Source organism: Otolemur garnettii, unplaced genomic scaffold, assembly GCF_000181295.1.
Source record: "Otolemur garnettii isolate 467f Iridium unplaced genomic scaffold, OtoGar3 scaffold00014, whole genome shotgun sequence".
Lineage (NCBI taxonomy): Eukaryota > Metazoa > Chordata > Mammalia > Primates > Galagidae > Otolemur > Otolemur garnettii.
This window is the reverse complement of record NW_003852409.1, coordinates 1,132,191-1,151,813: the sequence shown is the minus strand read 5'-3', so window position 1 is coordinate 1,151,813 and position 19,623 is coordinate 1,132,191. Positions and strand designations below refer to the sequence as shown.

At 44.3% G+C, this 19,623-nt stretch overlaps 1 protein-coding gene and 1 pseudogene across 1 annotated transcript in view; both read left to right on the top strand.

Moving 5' to 3' along the window:
* FBXO10 (F-box protein 10) overlaps window positions 1-19,623 on the top strand; it is a 58,112-nt gene that overhangs the window by 33,356 nt on the left and 5,133 nt on the right. Inside the window, exons 4-8 of the mRNA XM_012802437.2 lie at window positions 2,059-2,208; window positions 5,119-5,255; window positions 14,046-14,116; window positions 16,155-16,307; window positions 17,879-18,148. Coding sequence (XP_012657891.1) covers window positions 2,059-2,208; window positions 5,119-5,255; window positions 14,046-14,116; window positions 16,155-16,307; window positions 17,879-18,148 — 781 coding nt within the window. The remainder of the gene's footprint in view (window positions 1-2,058; window positions 2,209-5,118; window positions 5,256-14,045; window positions 14,117-16,154; window positions 16,308-17,878; window positions 18,149-19,623) is intronic.
* On the top strand, window positions 6,550-7,137 carry LOC105886558 (annotated as a pseudogene).

The window sequence follows — 19,623 nt, the reverse complement described above, 5'->3', positions numbered from 1 at the left end:
AGGTGTATGTGGCTGGCGCCTTAGCCACTTGAGCCACAGGCACTGAGCCAGCCCATAAGATTTCATTCTATAGGAACATTGGGGGAAAGAATCCAGAAGGGGCTCAGTGCCTCTCTCAAAGTCACTGCTTTACTTTTTGCCCAAACCTGCTCATGGTGAGGAGGGAGGGGAGGGCTGTCTTTGGTCTCTTGCTCTGCTCCTGGTCTTTATTCTTGAGCACCTGGTGAGGTCCATGGAGAAGCAAATAGATGCAGCTACTCCCAAGTCTATACTCTCACACTAGTTCACAGTTAGCCTTTAACAGTGCATTAAAAATGTTTGTAAATTTATAAAAACAAAAGTTGAAACGATTTTTGGAAGCACTAGTACCTAAAAAACAATAACAAAGGCATGTTAGCTGAAGGTGCCTTGGTGGCTCATGTGGCACCTGCACCTTGTTCACCAAGTGAATGCTCAGTCTTTCCTGGCATTCAGGTTGGCTGGTTGTCCTCAGCCTCAGCTTTCCAGAAAGGTTGTATTTTCATTTGTTTTCTTCTCTTTTCTTTTCTTTTCTTTTTTTTTTTTGTCACCCTTGGTAGAATGCGTGGTGTCATAGCTCAGAGCAAACTCAAACTCTTGGGCTCAAGCGATACTCTTGCTTCAGCCTCCCTAGCATCTGGGACTATAGGGGCCTGCCACAATGCCCAGCTATTTTTAGAGACAGGGTCTCGCTCTTGCTCAGGCTGTTCTCCAACTGGTGAGCTCAGGCAATTTACCCACCTTAGCCTCTCAAGTGCTGGGATTACAGGTGTAAGCCCCAGTGCCCAGTATCTTCTCCATTTCTTGTCACTGTGGAAGCAGGGCCCTTTCCAACTTCCTTCGATCCTAAACAGAAGCTAAACACCTCCTTTAAATTGTACTTTCATTCTACTTCTCCCAGAACTTTATTCTACTACAATATAATGTTCATCAGTAGCATACAATTTATCGTTATGTAATATATTTTATTGTTAATGTATAATTGTTTTAAGTCTAAGACAATATAAGTATATTTCAGATTTTTTTGTGTATAGTCATCCTTTTATTATCCATGGGGGATTGGTTCCAGGATTCCCCACCTATCCCCAGAGTACCAAACTGCACAAATACTCAAATCCTTTAATATAAAATGGCATATTGACAGGTAGAATGTATTTTAAAAAAAGTAAAATGGCATAGCATTTGTATATAACCTGTACACATCCTTGTATATACTTTAAGTCATCTCTAGATTACTCATAATACCTAATGCAATGTGTAGTATTTTTTATTATTTTTTAAAAATATCTTCAACCTGAAGTTGGTTGAATCCACAGATGTAGAACCCATAGATACAGGAAGCCAACTGTACTTACTCAATATGAAAAAAAATGTAATTGAAAATACATGCCCTTGATAAGCTGGTTGCTGGGTTATGGTACCTTGTTTGAAGAAAGCTTTCTTACAGTATATTTGTAGTTGTCCCTTACTGTGGAGTCTCTGTAGTTTTCCCACACCAAGATAATAAACCATGAAGGATTCAGGATGGGCAAGAAGCCTTTGTTTATAGAGGTGGTTCCTTACTCTTAGTCCTTCCTCAGGCAGGTGGATTTTAGTGAAGTCACATTGGAAGTGGTAGATCTGGACCTTGATTTCATTAAAAGCAGTTGTGCCCTTGACCCCTGGGAAAAGCTTCATGCAACCTTAGTGTACATAGAGTTTGAGGACCACTAAATCCCATCTTCCGTAAGTGTTCTTCCCCTCCCATCATCCAGCTGTGTTGCCTACAAGTTCTGAATATGCAGCACAGGGCCAAGCTTCCATCCAGGTTTTAGTAAAGAACCAAAGTGACATTGGGAAAGAGCCTTTAAGACCAAGCCAGGCTTGGTCTTGGCATCTTAGAAGTAGCAGTGGGAGGGCAGTGCCAGCATTTGGGCGCTCTTCTTACCTATGTGGTGAGCTACATAGACCAGATGGGGACAGAAGGACTTGAGTGTTCCCCAGGTAGTTCCTAAATGTCTTTGTGACAGGAAAATAAGGGACATTCTCTTTTCTGCTTAGATCGTCATGCTCAGGAACGACATTTACCGCTGCCGAGCGGCAGGCATCTTTCTTCGCTTGGAGGGCGGAGGCTTGATCGCTGGCAACAACATTTACCACAACGCGGAGGCTGGTGTAGACATCCGGAAAAAGTCTAACCCTCTCATACTGGTACGTTTTTATCTTCATTCCCTGTTCAGGGTGGTTTGCAGAAACCTTTTCGGAGGATATTTAAGTCAATGCTGACATCTTGAATTTATATGCTTCCTGTTTGCGAGGGGTTCCTATTCTTTTCTCTGTATGTCCTTGGGACTGTGGGTCTCTCTTTCTTTCTCCATGTATCAGTACAACTTTAGACAAGTCATTTCCCTGTCATCTCCCCATCAATAAGGAAGAGGATGGATAGACAGGAGGGCCTGCAGACCTCCTATGCTGTGGTTGGCTTTGAGTTTGATAAGGATAAAGATAATAATGTCTGCCTTAAAAGACTCATAAATCCAAAAACAAATTTTAAAAACCCACCAAGTTATTTCATTCTTTTCTATATAAAGGACATTTAGGATATTTAGTTCTGGAGATAAATATTATTTATTTCATGGATGTCGTGAGGGTGTATTGAGTTTGATTTTCTACCAGGGTGAAAACAACTTAAAATCCTGGAATACTTGGTAACTAGTCATGTGAAAGACCAGCACCTTTTCTCTGCTGGATTTTCCTGAGAGATTTCCCAGAAATTGGGGAATGTAACACATTTTATGGGCTTGGAAAAATAGTAGCCACCATTATGCATAATGCTTATTATATGCCAGATAACTTCCTAAGCACTTTATAGATATTTATCATTTAATCATTTTACAACCCTGTGACAAAATATTACTCCCATTTTATAGGTGAAAATACTGTATTAGGTACAGAGAGGTAAAGGATCTTAACCAAAGTCATATACATATTGACAGAGCTAGGATTTGAATCCAGGTAGTCTGACTCAGGATTGATGTTCTGAATCCATTCTATCTAGATGGATCTTGAAAATATAGAGGAAGGAAAGTGCCTAACTGTTTAAAAATAGACGCCAAGGGCGGCGCCTGTGGCTAGGGTGCTGGCCCCATATATTAAGGGTGGCAAGTTCAAACCCAGCCCCGGCCAAACCGCAACAAAAAAATAGCCAGGCGTTGTGGCAGGTACCTGTAGTCCCAGCTACTCGGGAGGCTGAGGCAAGAGAATTGCCTAAGCCCAGAATTGGAGGTTGCTGTGAGCTGTGAGATGCCATGGTACTCTACCGAGAGCGAGAAAGTGGAAAAAAAAAAATTACGCATGGAGCCAGTGTCCTCTGTCAACTCCTTCCCCTCACTGTGTTGCTGCCATGCAGCTGATGATAGGTGCATGGCCATGGCCTTGGCTTAGGAAATTATTGACCCTATTGCCAAGGAGATGAAAGGAGTTTGACTTCCATGGTAAGAGGGACAGAGAGGGTAGGCCAATTCAGTAGCAGGTAAAGGGCAAAGGGAGTGTGGTACCTCTCCGTCCTGGCTTTGTGAAAAGGGACAGGGATGGAAACACCTGTCTGTGTTTCTCAACCCTGTGAAGGACCTCTGTTAGGCAGCAGTTGCTCTAGTGCAGGCAGCCTCAAACTACGGCCCGCGGGCCACATGCAGCCTGCCTAGGACATTTATCCAGCCCGCTGGCCTGCTTAGCAGCCAATTCGTTGCAGGGCCTGCAGACTGGCCCTCCAACGATTTGAGGGACAGTGAACTGGCCCCCTGTTTACAAAGTTTGAGGACCACTGCCTAGTGAATGCCAAATTCTTCAGGAGAAATCTGGAAATAGTAAGAATAAGGAGAGTTTGCAGCATGAAACAAAGTTCTAGCAAATTAGAACTTTGTTTCTGTGAAATCCTTTTGAAAGAGATACAACTAACTTCCTGGTTTCAGTATGGGATTAGATTTTAGTTGTAAATTAACAATTAGAATGAGATGATTTTATTATATTTATTATAAATATAATATAAATTTAACTATAATTCATTGTAATATAAAAATATTAAGTCACTGTGCAAAAGCAAAAAACTAGAAGGTAAAACAGAAACATTACGTTTCAGATCTGGTTCTGTCACAGATGTACTACATAATCCTGGGCCTCTTTCCTCATTTGTACAAAGAAATATTAGAAATGAGTATTTCTGGGCTGAGTGTAGTGGCTTACACCTGTAATCCTAGTACCCTGGGAGGCTGAGGTGGTGAGATCACTTGAGGTCAGGAGTTGAAAACCAGCTGAACAAGGGTGAGACCCCCATCTCTCTAAACAAACAAACAAAAAGAAAAGAAATAGAAAAATTAGCAGGGCATAGTGGTGCATGTGTGTAGTCCCAGCTTCTTGTGGTGACTAAGGCAGGAGATTTGCTTGAGCTTAGGAGTTTGAGGCTGTAGTAAGCTATGAGGACCCCACTGTACTCTAGCTGGGGTGACAGAGCAAGACTCTGTCAAAGAAAAGAAAAGAAATGAGTATTGCTAAGCATCCAGTTGGTTCATACACCTTCTGTGACCTTATGCTCTGTGGGCCAACTAATACCCCAGTCTGTATCTTTCCATAGGCCTTCTCTTGAAGGAGGAGGGAGGACTAGAAGCCAAATGTCTCTCACCCCTCTCTGGGTATACCCCGTTGGGTCTACACTTTCTGTTGCACTGGGGTGCACAGTGTGGGGTGCTCCCTGGGGGTACTCTGTGGGGTGCTCCTTGGGGCCCACAGAGGTGTTTCCTGGCCAATTGACTGTGTATTTGGGGAATTCTGGAGGGTCAGAAACTTTTAGTAACATGCCTCACAGATGAAAACCAAGATCCCTCAGCATAACTACAGACTGGGTGAGACTCCTGTCTTCATATCTCTCTTATGGGTCTCACTTTGCAGCAGTACAGGAAGAGCAGGGCAGCACACCCATTCCCTTTGTCATGTGCTAGTGATCTTCCAGAGACGGTATGTTCTCCCCTGTGTCCATCTTGGTCCAATTGTGTGGGCAGCGATTGAACACTCTGCATCTTACTAACATGTCTGATCTACCTTCTGTGGTCTGATTTTCACTTGCAGTGTAACCAGATCCATCACGGCCTGCGTTCTGGCATTGTTGTCCTTGGCAATGGGAAAGGCATCATCCGGAACAATCAAATCTTTTCAAATAAGGAGGCTGGCATTTATATCCTGTACCATGGAAATCCAATCGTGAGGTATCTGCCACAGTACCCACACAGTCCCACTCATCTGTGGTCCCTTTTTCCGTGTTCACCTGTTTCTTGACTCCATATCTTTCTCCATCTGTAAACATTGTTCTTAAACAACTGTACAGATGAAAGCACAGACTTCACCCATCATCCCACCCCAGTAACACAACTGCTTTGGTGTTTTGTGTGCCCTTCCAGTTAACTCTGTGTAGGCATTCTGTTCGTCAGTCATTGAACCCTTCCAACAAGGGATGATAAAGCTGAACGAGGGCCGCACTCTGCTCCCTAGGAGCTTATTCTAGTCTGGAGAAACAGGCACAAAAATGCCTTGAGAAGGGTGGCACCTGTGGCTCAGTGAGTAGGTTGCTGACTCCATATACTGAGAGTGGTGATTCAAACCTGGCCCCGGCCAAACTGCAACAAAAAAATAGCCAGGCATTGTGGCAGGCGCCTATAGTCCCAGCTACTCGGGAGACTGAGGCAAAGAATCACCTAAGCCCAAGAACTGGAGGTTGCCGTGAGCTGTGACACCATGGCACTACTGAGGATGACAAAGTGAGACTCTGTCACTTTGTCATCAGCAAAGTGCATCCCCAATGGTGCATGATGCATTTATTTATTTTGATAAAATAAAACAAATAAAAGTACCCTAAGAAGGATGGCATAAGAGATTTCAACTGGCTGGGCATGGTGGCTCACACCTGTAATCCCAGCACTTGGGGAGGCCAAGGCAAGTAGATTGCTTGAGCTCAGGAGTTCAAGACCAGCCTGAGCAAGAGTGAGACCCTGTCTCAACTAAAAGTAGAAAAACTAGCTAGGCATAGTTGTGGGCACCTGTAGTCTCAGCTACTTGGGAGACTGAGGCAAGAAGATTGCTCAAGCCCAAGAGTTTGAGGTTGCTGAGAGCCATGATGCCATGACACTCTATCCAGGGCAACAGAGTGAGATTCTGCTCTGTCTCAAAAAACAAAAATTCAACTCACCTGAAAACTCTGGTTAATTGACAGTGGTGACGTGGGATGCTATGTTAAGATCATGGTGCTACATCTGGCCTCAGCACGAAAGCGTGCAGTGATCAGTGACTGATATAAGTGGTAAGTGGGAAGAGGCTATAGCAGGACTAGTATCCGGTATCTGCCATCCCAGCTATAGTGTGGAACAGACAGTGATAAATGCCTTAAGAGTGGTATCAAGGACAGCCATTGCAGTACATTGAGCTCCATAGAGACAGCGCTGGGGCAAGTAGGAGCCAGACAGGCACTGGGCGACTCTGTGCCTCGCTGAGGAAAAATAACTAAACATGGGCAAAGGTGATCCTAAGAAGCCAAGAGGCAAAATGTCATCATATGCATTTTTTGTGCAAACTTGTCAGGAGGAGCACAAGAAGATGCACCCAGATGCTTCAGTCGACTTCTCAGAGTTTTCTAAGAAGTGCTCAGAGAGGTGGAAGACCATGTCTGCTAAAGAGAAAGGAAAATTTGAAGATATGGCAAAGGAGGACAAGGCCTGTTATGAAAGAGAAATGAAAACCGATATCCCTCCTAAAGGGGAAACAAAAAAGAAGTTCAAGGATCCCAGTGCACCCAAGAGGCCTCCTTCGGCCTTTTTCTTGTTCTGTTCTGAGTATCGCCCAAAAATCGAAGGAGAACATCCCGGCCTATCCATTGGTGATGTTGCAAAGAAGCTGGGAGAGATGCGGAATAACACTGCTGTGGATGACAAGCAGCCTGATGAAAAGAGGGCTGCAAAGCTGAAGGAAAAATACGAAAAGGATATTGCTGCATAATGAGCTAAAGGAAAGCCTGATGTAGTGAAAAAGGGAGTCGTCAAGGCTAAAAAAAGCAAGAAAAAGAAGGAAGATGAAGAAGAAGAAGATGATGATGAATAAGTTGGTTCTAGCGCAGTTTTTTTCTTGTCTAGAAAGCATTTAACCCCCCTGTACACAACTCCTTTTAAAGAAAAAAATTGAAATGTAAGGCTGTGTAAGATTTGTTTTAAACTGTACAGTGTCTTTTTTTGTATAGTTAACGCACTACCGAATGTGTCTTTAGATAGCCCTGTCCTGGTAGTATTTTCAATAGTCACTAACCTTGCCTGGTACCTTATGGGGGTTGTAAATTGGCATGGAAATTTAAAGCAGGTTCTTGTTGTGCACAGCACAAATTAGTTATATATGGGGATGGTAGTTTTTTCATCTTCAGTTGTCTCTGATGCAGCTTATATGAAATAATTGTTGTTCTGTTAACTGAATACCACTCTGTAATTGCAAAAAAAAAAAAAAAAAGTTGCAGCTGTTTTGTTGACATTCTGAATGCTTCTAAGTAAATACAATTTTTTTTATTAAAAAAAAAAAGAGTGGTACCAGGAAAAGGAGAGAATCACTCTGACCAGGATGATATGGGAAGTCCACATTTAGAAGGTAGCATTAGGCTCAGCGCCTATAGCTCAAGTGACTAAGGCACCAGCCACATACACCAGAGCTGGTGGGTTCAAATCCAACCTGGGCCTGCCAAACAACAATGACAGCTACAACCAAAAAATGGCCAAGCGCTGTGGTGGGTGCTTATAGTCCCAACTACTTGGGAGGCTGAGGCAAGAGAATTGCTTGAGCCCAGGAGTTGGAGGTTGCTGTAAGCTGTGATGCCACGGCACTCTACCCAGGGCAACAGTTTGAGGCTCTGTCTCAAAAAAAAAAAACATAGGGTGGTGCCTATGGCTCAGTGAGTAGGGCACTGGCCCCATATACCAAAGGTGGAGGGTTCAAACCCAGCCCCAGCTAAACCGCAACAAAAAATAGCCAGGCATTGGTGGGCACCTATGGTTCCAGCTACTTGGGAGGCTAAGGCAAGAGAATCGCCTAAGCCCAGGAGTTGGAGGTTGCTGTGAGCTGTGACACCAAAATAAACTAAAATAAAATAAAATAAATTAAAATAGAAGGTAGCATTAGAATTGGACTTTGGAAAATGGGTAGGACTTGAACTCAGGGAGATGAGGGGAGAGGTTGGTGGATACTCCTAGTACAGGAAATAGCATGAGCAAAGCAGCAGAGCACAGCAGAAAGGGTTAGCAATCAGTCCACTGTGCCTAAAGGAAAAATCTGACATGAAGTATAACATTAGTATAAAATATTGTAAACTGGGACTGTCCCGGGAAATTGTGGGCCCCATGGTCCCTGCAGCTGACCTGTCATATCCTTATTGAAGTCCCTCTGTGCCATGCAGCATAGTGGATAGGAATGGTGGATGCACTTTGCTGATGACATGATCTTATACTTAGAAAACCCCAGAGACTCAAGCACAAGACTCCTGGAAGTGGCTCGGCGCCTATGGCTCAACCGGCTAAGGCACCAGCCTCATACACCTGAGCTGGTGGGTTTGAATCCAGTCCAGATCCGCCAAACAACAGTGACAGCTGCAACCAAAAAATAGCTGGGCATTGTGGTGGGCGCCTATAGTCCCAGCTACTTGGGAGGCTGAGGCAGGAGAATTGCTTGAGACCAGGAGTTGGAGGTTGCTGTGAGCTGTGATGTCACGGCACTCTACCCAGGACGACAGCTTGAGGCTCTGTCTCAAAAAAAAAAAAAAAGACTCCTGGAAGTGATCAAGAAATATGATAATGTCTCAGGGTATAAAATGAATGTCCACAAATCAGTAGCCTTTGTATACACCAATAATAGCCAAGTTGAGAAGCAAATCAAGGAGACAATTCTCTTCATAGTAGCGTCAAAGAAAATGAAATACTTCGGAATATCCACAACAAAAGAGATGAAGGATCTTTACAAAGAGAATTATGAAACCGTAAGAACAGAAATAGCAGAAGACTTTAACAAATGGAAGAACATACCATGCTACTGGCTGGGGAAGAATCAACATTGTTAAAGTATCTCTTCTACCCAAAGCAATCTACACATTCATTGTGTTCCCCATTAAAATACCAACATCATACTTTGAAGAACTGGAAAAAATAGTACTTTGTTTTGTTTGGAACCAGAAAAAAACCCATGTAGCCAAAGAAAGCAAGAGGCATCAGACTTCAGGCTATATTACAAGTCCACAGTGATCAAAACAGTATGATATTGGCAAAAGAAAAAAAAAAGAGAGAGTGAGAGAGAGACCTACACATGTGGAACAAGCAATGAAACCAGTCTCTGGTGGCCATCTGATCTTTAATAAACCAAACAAAAGCATACTGGAGAAAAGAATCCCTATTCAACAAATGGCGCTGGGAGAACTGGATAACCACGTGTAAAAAACTGAAATTGGACCCACACCTTTTACCACTTAGAAAAATTGACTCAAGATGGATAAAAGATAGCTGGGTATTGTGGTGGGTGCCTGTAGTCCCAGCTACTTGGGAGGCTGAGGCAAGAAAATTACTTAAGTCCAGGAGTTTGAGGTGGTTGTGAGCTGTAGAGTGCCACAGCACTCTACCCAGGGTGACATAGTGAGACTCTGTCTTTAAAAAAAAAAAAAGGATAAAAGATTTAAATCTAAGGCATGAAATGATAAAAATCTTAGAAAAAAGTGTAGGAAAAACTCTTGATGATGTCGGACTGGGGGAAGATTTTATAACAAAGATGGCACTAGAAATCACAACAAAAATAAAGAAATGGGACTTAATTAAACTGAAAAGTTTTTGCATACAACAAGTAAGCAAAAAGACAGCCTTTAAAATGAGGAAAGATATTTGCAGGGTATTAATCTGACAAAGGTTTGATAACTAGAATCTACAGAGAACTCAAGTTAATCAACAACAAAAAAAGTAAACCCATCTACCACTGGGCAAGAGTTATGAACAGAAACCTTCTCTGCTGAAGACAGACAAATGGCTTAAGATTTGAAAAAATACTCATCATCCCTGATCATCAGAGAAATGAAAATCAAAACCACCCTGAGATAATCACCTAACCCCAGTGAGAGTAGCCCACATCACAAGTTCTCAAAGCTACAGATGCTGGTGTGGATGCTTACACTGCTGGTGGGACTACAAACTAATACACCCTTTTTTGAAGGAAGTTTGGAGAATCTTTAAAGAACTCAAATTAGGCTTGGTGCCTGTAGTTCAGTGGTTTAGGGTGCTGGCCACATACACCAGGGCTGGTGGATTCCAACCCAGCCAGGGGCTGCTAAATACAACAGTGACAACTACAACAAAAAAATAGCCAGGCATTGTGGCAGATGCCTGTAGTCCCAAGCTACTTGGGAGGCTGAGGCAAGAGAATCCCTTAAGCCCAAGAGTTTGAGGTTGCTGTGAGCTGTGATGTCATAGCACTCTACCCAGGGTGCCATAGTCAGACTCTGTCTCAAAAAAAAAAAAAAAAAAACTCAGACCTCTCATTTGATCCTGCTATCCCATTACTAGACATCTGTTCAGAAGAAAAAAATTTTCAATCATAAGGACATTTGCACTAGATTGTTCATTGCAGCTCAATTTACAATTGCCAAAATGTGGAAATAACCTAAATGGCCCACCAACCCAGGAATAGCTCAACAAATTGTGGTATACGTAAATCATAGAATACTATTCAGCCATTAAAAAGATGGAGACTTTGTATTAACATGGATGGGGTTGAAACACGTTCTTCTTAGTGAAGTATCACAGGAATGGAGAGGCAAGAATCTATTGTACTCAATTCTAATATGAAGCCAGTAGATGATCCAATATGTGCCCACTTAAGAGAAAAACTCATATCAATTCAAGGTGGGGGATGAGGGAACAAGGAAAGAGGGAGGGGGATGGGAATGCCCCCACTTAATGAGCACAATGTTAGGTTGTTTGGCACACCTCTTAAGGACAAGACACAATTATAAGAGAGACTCTACCTAACAAATTCAAACATTGTAACCTAATTCTTTGTACTCTCAAATTAACCCTTCAAAATTAAAAAAAGAATGATGGAAAGAAAGACTTGGGCCAGATGAGGAAGGCCTTTATGCACACCAAGCTAGGGAGTGTGGAACTTATTCTGCCTGGTTAAGAGGAAGTCAGTAAAGGTCTTTGAGCGGAAGACCCCCACAGTTATCTGTGCTTTAGGGCATAGCCAGTATGGGTAGATGCCTAGTAATGGGATTACAGGATCAAATAAGAGGTCTAATTTGAGTTATTTGAAGATTCTCCAATTTTTTTTTTCTGCAGTTTTTGGCCGGGGCTGGGTTTGAACTGCCACCTCTGGCATATGGGGCCAGCGCCCTACTCCTTTGAGCCACAGGCACCTCCTGATTCTCCAGATCTTAATGCATAGCAAATCTATTCCGAGATGTTTTCCCCCTACATTATTCCGTATATGCTTTTCTCCATTTTATTACATGACCTTTGTATTCATCACTCTGGAAAGTTTTGAAACATTCCATTGTTTTGATATTCCATAATTTTTAAACCAGTCCTATTACTGTTAGCCAGTTATATATGTTTGGCTGTTACAGACAGCTTACTAAAAACAATTAATGTCCATTTCCCTTCTTTTGCATTATTGTCTTAACATGAGAGTGTATACATTTGTATTTATGTGTGTCGTCCTTTTGACACAGGTGACAGGCATATATTACTATAAAGTAAGAACAATCCCTTCTCCAGGAAGTTTATAGCCTCATGCTGGAGATAGACAAGTAGAAAAAGAGCCATGATTTCACATGAGCGTATCAGGGAATGGACGTTTGATGTGCGCTTGAAAGATACATAGGATTTTATGGTCAGGGAAAAGGCATTCTGGGCCCAGAAACAGTGATATTCAGGTATGTCTGGGGAAATGATGAGAAATATTGTATTTCTGAGTACAAGATACCTGGGGGGATAGTGCCAAGGCAGATTGCTGCACAGAGGACCTTGAATGTTAAGTGTAGAAGGCAGAATAATGACTACAAAGATGTGTACATCCTGATCCCTGAAACCTGTACATATTTCGCCTTATATCGCAAAAGGGACATGATTAAATTAGGGACCTTGAAAAAGATAGGAGAGATCATTCTGGATTACCCAGATAGACCCAGAGTAGCCAAAGTTGTTCTTGTAAGAGGAGAGCACCAGGATTAGCGTGAGAGAGGAGGAGATTGTGACAGTGATGCAAAGGCCACAGGCTTAGAAATGCAGGCAGCCTTTAGAAGCCGGGAGACGAGGAGCCTCCAGAAGGAGCACTGCTGACACTTTGATTTTAGACCTGTAAGACCCATTTTGAACTTAATGACCTCTTGAAATGGAAGATATAAATCTCTTGTTTTAGGCCACTCAGTTATAACTTTTTATAGTAGCAACAGGAAACTAATAGACCAAACTCAGAAGTTTGAACTTTGCCAAATGAAAATTTGAACTGAAATCTCTCAGCTGCATGGTGGGAAGGAGGAATTCTCCCTCATGAAGAAGTGGATAGGTACCCTTCCAGTGGAAAGGAGATCATAACATTCAGATTAGTAAAAATGACAAACAGCAAATGTATGTTCTCCAGGGATAACCCAGTTCTGCTAACATTTATGTGTGATTGGCTTTTTTCTTAAAGATGGTGAAACTGAGGTACAGTTATTAGAAATAAATGTGTGTCCTTTAACAGGTTTAGTTGTCTGGTTTTGAGTAATTTACTCTTAATGCCATTACATGGTAAAAAGGGCTGTATATTTCTCTGAGCAGGAGTATATTTTCATATACCTTCCATTTTGGGGTAACCAACCCATAGATGCCACATATGCATTGTCTGGTGTCCTTGAAATTCCCTTTTAAAATCTGGTCTTCTGGGTGGCACCTGTAGCTCAGTGGGTAGGATGCTGGCATCATATACCAAGGGTGGTGGGTTCAAACCCGGCCCCAGCCAAACTGCAACAACAACAAAAAAATAACTGGGCATTGTGGCAGACACCTGTAGTCTCAGTTACTTGGAAGGCTAAGGTAAGAGAATCACCTCAGCTCAGAGTTGAAGGTTGCTGTGAGCTGTGTGACACAACACTCTACTGAGGGCAATAAAGTGAGACTCTGTCTCTAAAAAAAAATAATAAAATCTGGTCTTCTGGCTGGGCGTAGTGGCTCACACCTGTAATCCTAGTACTCTCAAGCTGAGGTGAAAGGATTTCTTGAACTCAGGAGTTTGAGACCAGAGCAAGACCCTGTTTCTACTAAAAATAGAAAAAAATTAATTGGGTATCGTGGCAGATGCCTTTAATCCCAGCTGCTTGGAAAGCTGAGGCAGGATCGCCTGAGCCCAGGAGTTTGAGGTTGCTGTGGGCTAGGATGATGCCATGACACTCTAGCCTGAGGCAGTAGAGTGAGGCTGTCTCCAAAAGGAAAATACCTGGTTTTCTTCTTTTAAGCATGTCATTATTTTATGTTGTCACTCAGTGGGTCACTGATTAAATTAACAAAGAGTGTCCCCAGGGAAAATAAAAATAGAGTAGCTGTTGGATGCAAGCAGAAGACTGTAGGCTCATCAAAAGGAGAAAGTCTGATTCCAGGCTTTGGACACACATCACTCCTAAGCAATCTTAACGTAGTCCCTTTAGGCCACCAAGACCTTACTTGTGACCCATGCACTATGATGACATTATTTAAAATGTTTGTGTGTAGATGACAGTCAAGTTCAAGTGAGACCATAGTGAGATGGATGTCACTGTGCTTATATAGCATAGTTATAGATTTAATTTCTGCTCAGGTTGTCCCAATGACAACTGAAGACAACTACATGCCTGGTTTATAAGACTTCAGAAAGTGCTTTGTGTCCCTGTATACATGAGGCATAGGGAAGCCCACAAAGACCGTTGCCTAGAAGACATCGAAGGCCTGCTCTCACCTCTTTGTTTTGTTGTTCTTCTACTTTAGTGGGAACCACATCTTCAAGGGCCGTGCTGCGGGCATAGCAGTGAACGAGAATGGCAAAGGCCTCATCACAGGTACAGGATGCCTGGAGCTATGGCCAGCCAAGGCACACATCAGCCAGCCAAGACAGCATCCCCGGCATCATTATCCCCAGTTTCAGGACCTTTATTCCCAGAGATTTGGGCCACCAGCTCTGACTAGCGGGCTGGTACTCAGGGATGCAGGTTCCATGCCAGCCATGCTTCTCATGAGGAGGGTCTAGCACGGTAGGGTGGAGGGGGACAGTTCTTTCCAGGCCCAGAGCTAATAGGACCTCCTGGGTGGCTCACAGAAGCAGTGATGCCAAACCAGCTGCCAGTGTCCCTCCTCTTGGCTTTTGTGTGGGCTTCTGCCTTCTCTGGAAATCTCTCCCTGGCTAGCTCTTGCTCAACCTTCAGACCTCAGCTTAAGTGTCACTTTCCTTAGGGAAGCCCTCTGACCTCACCCTTGTAATAATATGCTCACCATCCCCGGGATGCCTCCTCTGTGGGACTTTTTACCTATAAGGCAAGGAGGAAGTCTATCTGGTACCTCAAGGCAGCCTCAACACAGAGCAGAGCCAGGCTTAGCATATGAAAGGGATTAGGCAAATATGGGTCCAGTGTATCCGCCTGGCTAAATCCAGCCTTCGTTCATCAAACATTATTGAGCACACACATGCATGCAGGCCATGTTCCAGGAGCCATAGTACAGCCATGAATGAAAGGTCCCAGTTCTCAGGAACTACAGTTTAGGAGAGAGAAGCAAATAAATAAAAGCATACATATAGGCTGGGGGGTTCGAATCCAGCCCAGGCCCACCAAACAACAATGACTGCTGCAACCAAAAAAAAAAAAAATTAGCCGGGCATTGTGGTGGTTGAGTGTGGTCCCAGCTACTTGGGAGGTGGAGGCAGGAGAATTGCTTGAGCCCAGGAGTTAGAGGTTGATGTGAGCTGTGATGCCATGGCACTTTACCCAGGGTGACAGCTTGAGGCTCTGTCTCAAAAAAATAAAATAAAAAATCAGCATACATATACGAGCAAAAGAAAAAAAATCATGTCTAAAAGTGATATGTGCCCTACCAGTAATTAAGATAAGGCGGTAAGGGCCCGTGGCTCATGCATGTAATCCTATCACTCTAAAAGGCTGAGGTGAGTAGATTGCTTGAGCTCATGTGTTCGAGACCAGCCTGAGCAAAAGCGAGACCCCATCTCTACTGAAAATAGAAGAACTGAGGCAAGAGGATTGCTTGAGCCCAAGGGTTGGAGGTTGCTGTGAGCTATGACACCACAGCATTCTACCCAGCGTGACAGCTTGAGCCTCTATCTCAAAAAAAAAAAAAAAAAAGATAAAGTGGTAAGAGCCGATGTGGGTCTCTAAGCCTGGGTGGTCAGAGCAATCTTCTGAGGAGGTGACCAGTAAGCCAGAACTGGAGGAGCAGGTAGGAGCCTAGGAAAAGAATCTTCTAGGCAAGGCCACCTGTGGGAATTGACTTGGCCTACCTGAGCAGAGATCACTGTGGGGGTAGAGTGTGCTAGGTGAGGGGCAAGGGGCATAAGGTAGGGTCACAAAAGCAGGAAGGGGCCAGTCACGGGGTCTCATGAGCCACTGCACCCTAGTCCCAGGAGGCCAACATTTTTCCCAGCCACCTTGCTGAAAGCAGCAGTATCCCAGACCACTCTTGTGACATTTAACTCTTCTGCCCAGTCTAAGAGGCGGTGGCTCCCAGGGAGAAAAGAGCTGAGGCTGAGTGAGGAGGACAGGATAGGTCTTTCTCAGGCTTGTGGGGAAATGGCTGGATTCTGGTTCTGGGGACTCTGAGGCCAGTTTATTCTTCATCAGTCCTTTGACCATTTGGTGCTGTGGGTGCTGGGAATGTAGGAGAGCACAGGACAGACAAAAGCTTTGGCCTTGGGGAAAGCAGTTGAGTCCTTGCAATATCAAACAGACAAAGCTTGGGGCGCTAACTATGGGCAGGGTAAGGCCCAGGCCTCCTGGCCTAGAGTGGCCTTGATCTTAGCTGTCCATGTCCTCATTGCTGGCACTGGACTGGCCCTTGGGTATTGATGTTCTTTTCTGCCTCTCTCCATAGAAAATGTCATCCGTGAGAATCAGTGGGGAGGTGTGGACATCCGCCGTGGAGGGATCCCCGTCCTCAGGAGTAACCTCATCTGCTTTGGCTATTCAGATGGTGTGGTCGTGGGAGATGAAGGCAAAGGGCTGATAGAAGGAAATACCATTTACGGTGAGGAGCATGTTCGGGGGAGGGGCTCTGAGGGTCCAGCCCATCCTGGAACTGAGGCAGCAAGCCCAGGTTCCATCTCCAGCTGGTGAGGCCAGAGAAAGTAACTGCTTTTCCCAGCACCTTCAAAGACCTCATCCAAAGAACAGGCACTCTCAGGGTCCTAGTCACAAGTCCCCTCAGAATGGAGAGCCTCTCTTATAAATCACCTTTTAATCCAGACTGACCTGGGGGGTCAGCAGAGAGCTTTCTCCCCACTTAAAATAGCAAACAGCAGGGGCTGTGTCATGTCCAAGGACAGGACCACTTAAGCTCTGAAGCATGTGCATCTGATTCTTCTCATCCTTTCTTTTGATCCAGAGAGCTAAAAATCTAATGAGAAAACAGGATAATTATAGACAGAAAACTACCCTCACTCTGGGACTTCAGGCAAAGCCTTAATCTCTCTGAACTGTATCTCTAGTAATAAAAATACAGATAACAGGCCAGGCACGGTGGCTCATGCCTGTAATCCCAGCACTCTGGGAGGACATGGTGGGAGGGTCGCTTGAGCTCATGAGTGCAGCTTGAGCAAGAGCAAGACCCTGGTCTTTACAAAATAAAAAGAAATAGAAAAATTAGCTGGGCATGGTGATATGTGCCTATAATCCCAGCTACTCAGAGATGAGGGAGGAGAATCACTCAAGCCCAGGAGTTTGAGGCTGCAGTAAGCTGGGCTGATGCCACTGCACTCTAGCCAGAGGGAACAGAGAAGGATTCCATTTAAAAAATAAATAAATGGCTCAGCGCCTGTGGCTCAAGTGGCTAAGGCACCAGCCGCATACACCTGAAGTGGCGGGTTCGAATCCAGCCTAGGCCCACCAAACAACAATAACAGCTACAACCCAAAAATAGCCGGGTGTTATGGCGGGCGCCTGTGGTCCCAACTACTTGAGAGGCTGAGGCAAGAGACTTGCTTGAGCCCAGGAGTTGGAGGTTGCTGTGAGCTGTGATGCCACGTCATTCTACTCAGGGGGACAGCTTGAGGCTGTCTCAAAAATAAATAAATAAAGATAACATTTATTTAGGTCCACCTCTCTGCTAGGCCCTCTATATGCATTGTCCTATCTAATCATAACTGCCTTCTTAGGTAGATACAGTTTTCAATCCCATTTTAAAGATGCAGACACTGAGGCACAGAGAGGTTTGGTCACTTGTGCAAGATCACACAGCTGGGATGTGGTAGGGCTGGAATTCAAACTGAGGCTGCCTCCTGTGTAAGGAGAGTTTGGTGACCCTTCGGCACTGTCACTATGGGCTTGTGTGCTGCTGGTCAGGAAGTGGGGCCTTAACTATTCTCAGAGCACTTGTATACCTTGTGGAATGGTCCTAGTTTATGAGATCGGCCTGTTTGTTATTATCCCCCATCTCGTGTGGAGAGGTCTACAGCCAGAGCTGTAAAGTGACTTGTCTGAGGCCATTAATTGGCAAATCAGGAACTTTGTCTCCCAGGCCAGTGCCTTTTTGTTTCCCTTTTTACTGAGACACCTCACCCATCACTGGGTGTCAGTAACCAGCCCCTTTCACTATCCCAGCTAATAAGGGCTGTGGTGTGTGGATGATGTCGTCCAGCCTGCCCCATGTCACCAGCAACCACGTCAGCTACAATGGCCTGTACGGAGTAGCAGTGTTCAGCCACAAGGACGGCTCCAGTGAGTTTCCTGGAGGCCATGGAGCCCAGGAGAACTTCAGCGAGGACAGGGATGCCATCCTCTGGGAGACAGAGCTAGAGAAGGAGGAAGACCCACTGCGCCGGCCCATCACCATAGCTCTAGTTGAGTCTAACAGTATTAATCACAATGGAGGTAAGCATAACTCTCTTAGCCCCTGCTCAAGAACACGTCATGGCTCCTCAGTGTTGTAAGAGCCCCCTGCAGACTGGCCCCAGCTTACCCTTCCAGTTCATCAACTCCTTTCTACACTTATCTGATACCCCAGCCTTCTAGACTTGTTCCTTAAATTTGAATCTGTTCTTTCCTATGTCCTGTCTCACCACTTTAATACTGTTTCTCTTGCCAGAAATTCCTTTTTTTCCATCCACACATCCCAAACGAACTTGAACTTCAAAACCTGCTATGAATGCACCCCTTCATCCTATTATTTGAATTGAACTGTGCCCTCCCCACTCCTAGTGGCACTTGTTACAGGGCCCCATGGCTATAGTTATTTCTGTGATTGTTTCATCAGCTCTGATAAGCCATCAGATTGAAGCAAAGAACTAAAGCCCACTCTTCTCAGTGCCCTCTGCCCCTACACTGCTGCCACACACATTTTCAATCAGTTGTAAGACACATTTTTGACATTTTAACATCTCTGATGAGATACAGAGTTAATGGCATATCATGGTTTAATTGGCAATGTTTTTTTTCTTGAGAAGTAGAAAAATCAGTGTGTTTTAAATCCACACTATATTAAACATAATAAAAAATGGTAGTATTTGATATTTCTTGAATAGAAAAAAATTTACAGCTGGGTGTGGTGGTTCACATCTGTAAACCTAGCAGTTTGGGAGGCCAAGGCAGGTAGATTGCCTGAGCTCAGGAGTTTGAGACCAGCCTGAGCAAAATGAGACCCCATCTCTACAAAAAAAAAAAAAAAACTAGCTGGGCATTGTGGTGGGCACCTGTAGTCCCAGCTACTGGGGAAGCTGAGACAAGAGGATGACTTGAGCCCAAGAATTTGAGGTTGCTGTGAGCTAGGATGCTACAGCACTCTACCCAGGGTGACAGAGAAAGACTATCTCCAAAAAATAAAAAGGAAAAAGAAAAAACTTTAGAGTTGATCTAACTGTGGGGCTCCTAAATCTGACTGCCTATCAGAATCACACAGTAGGGTGGAGGCTGATGGAGAAGGCCTTAATAAGAATAGATTCCTCAGCCCTGGTAAGCTCTTTCCTTTGGCAATGGCAGAGGGCAGGGAGATCAATAGACAGCAGCCCCAGCCCACTTGTTCAGAAAATGAATTCAGAGTTTCCTCCATGTGACCACACACTGTCCAATAGGACAAGCAAAGCACATACATTGACAGATTCTTGTTTTTTGCTATTCTAGGCAGGTGCCACCAAGAGGTTCAAACTCTGGCCCAGGCTGCTCTCCCACATGATCCTGGTGTCCTCCATGAGACTCCTCCTAGTGCTGCCCCATCCCTCTTGTTCTCGTGGCAGGTGGCTGTACCCACTGCTGAGTCTTCTTCCTCCCCACTGCTTGGCCCAGCTGCCATGCTTTCTCTTCTGGACAAGTCATAAGGTCCTAATGTTGCTGATTTTTTTTTTTTTTTTTTT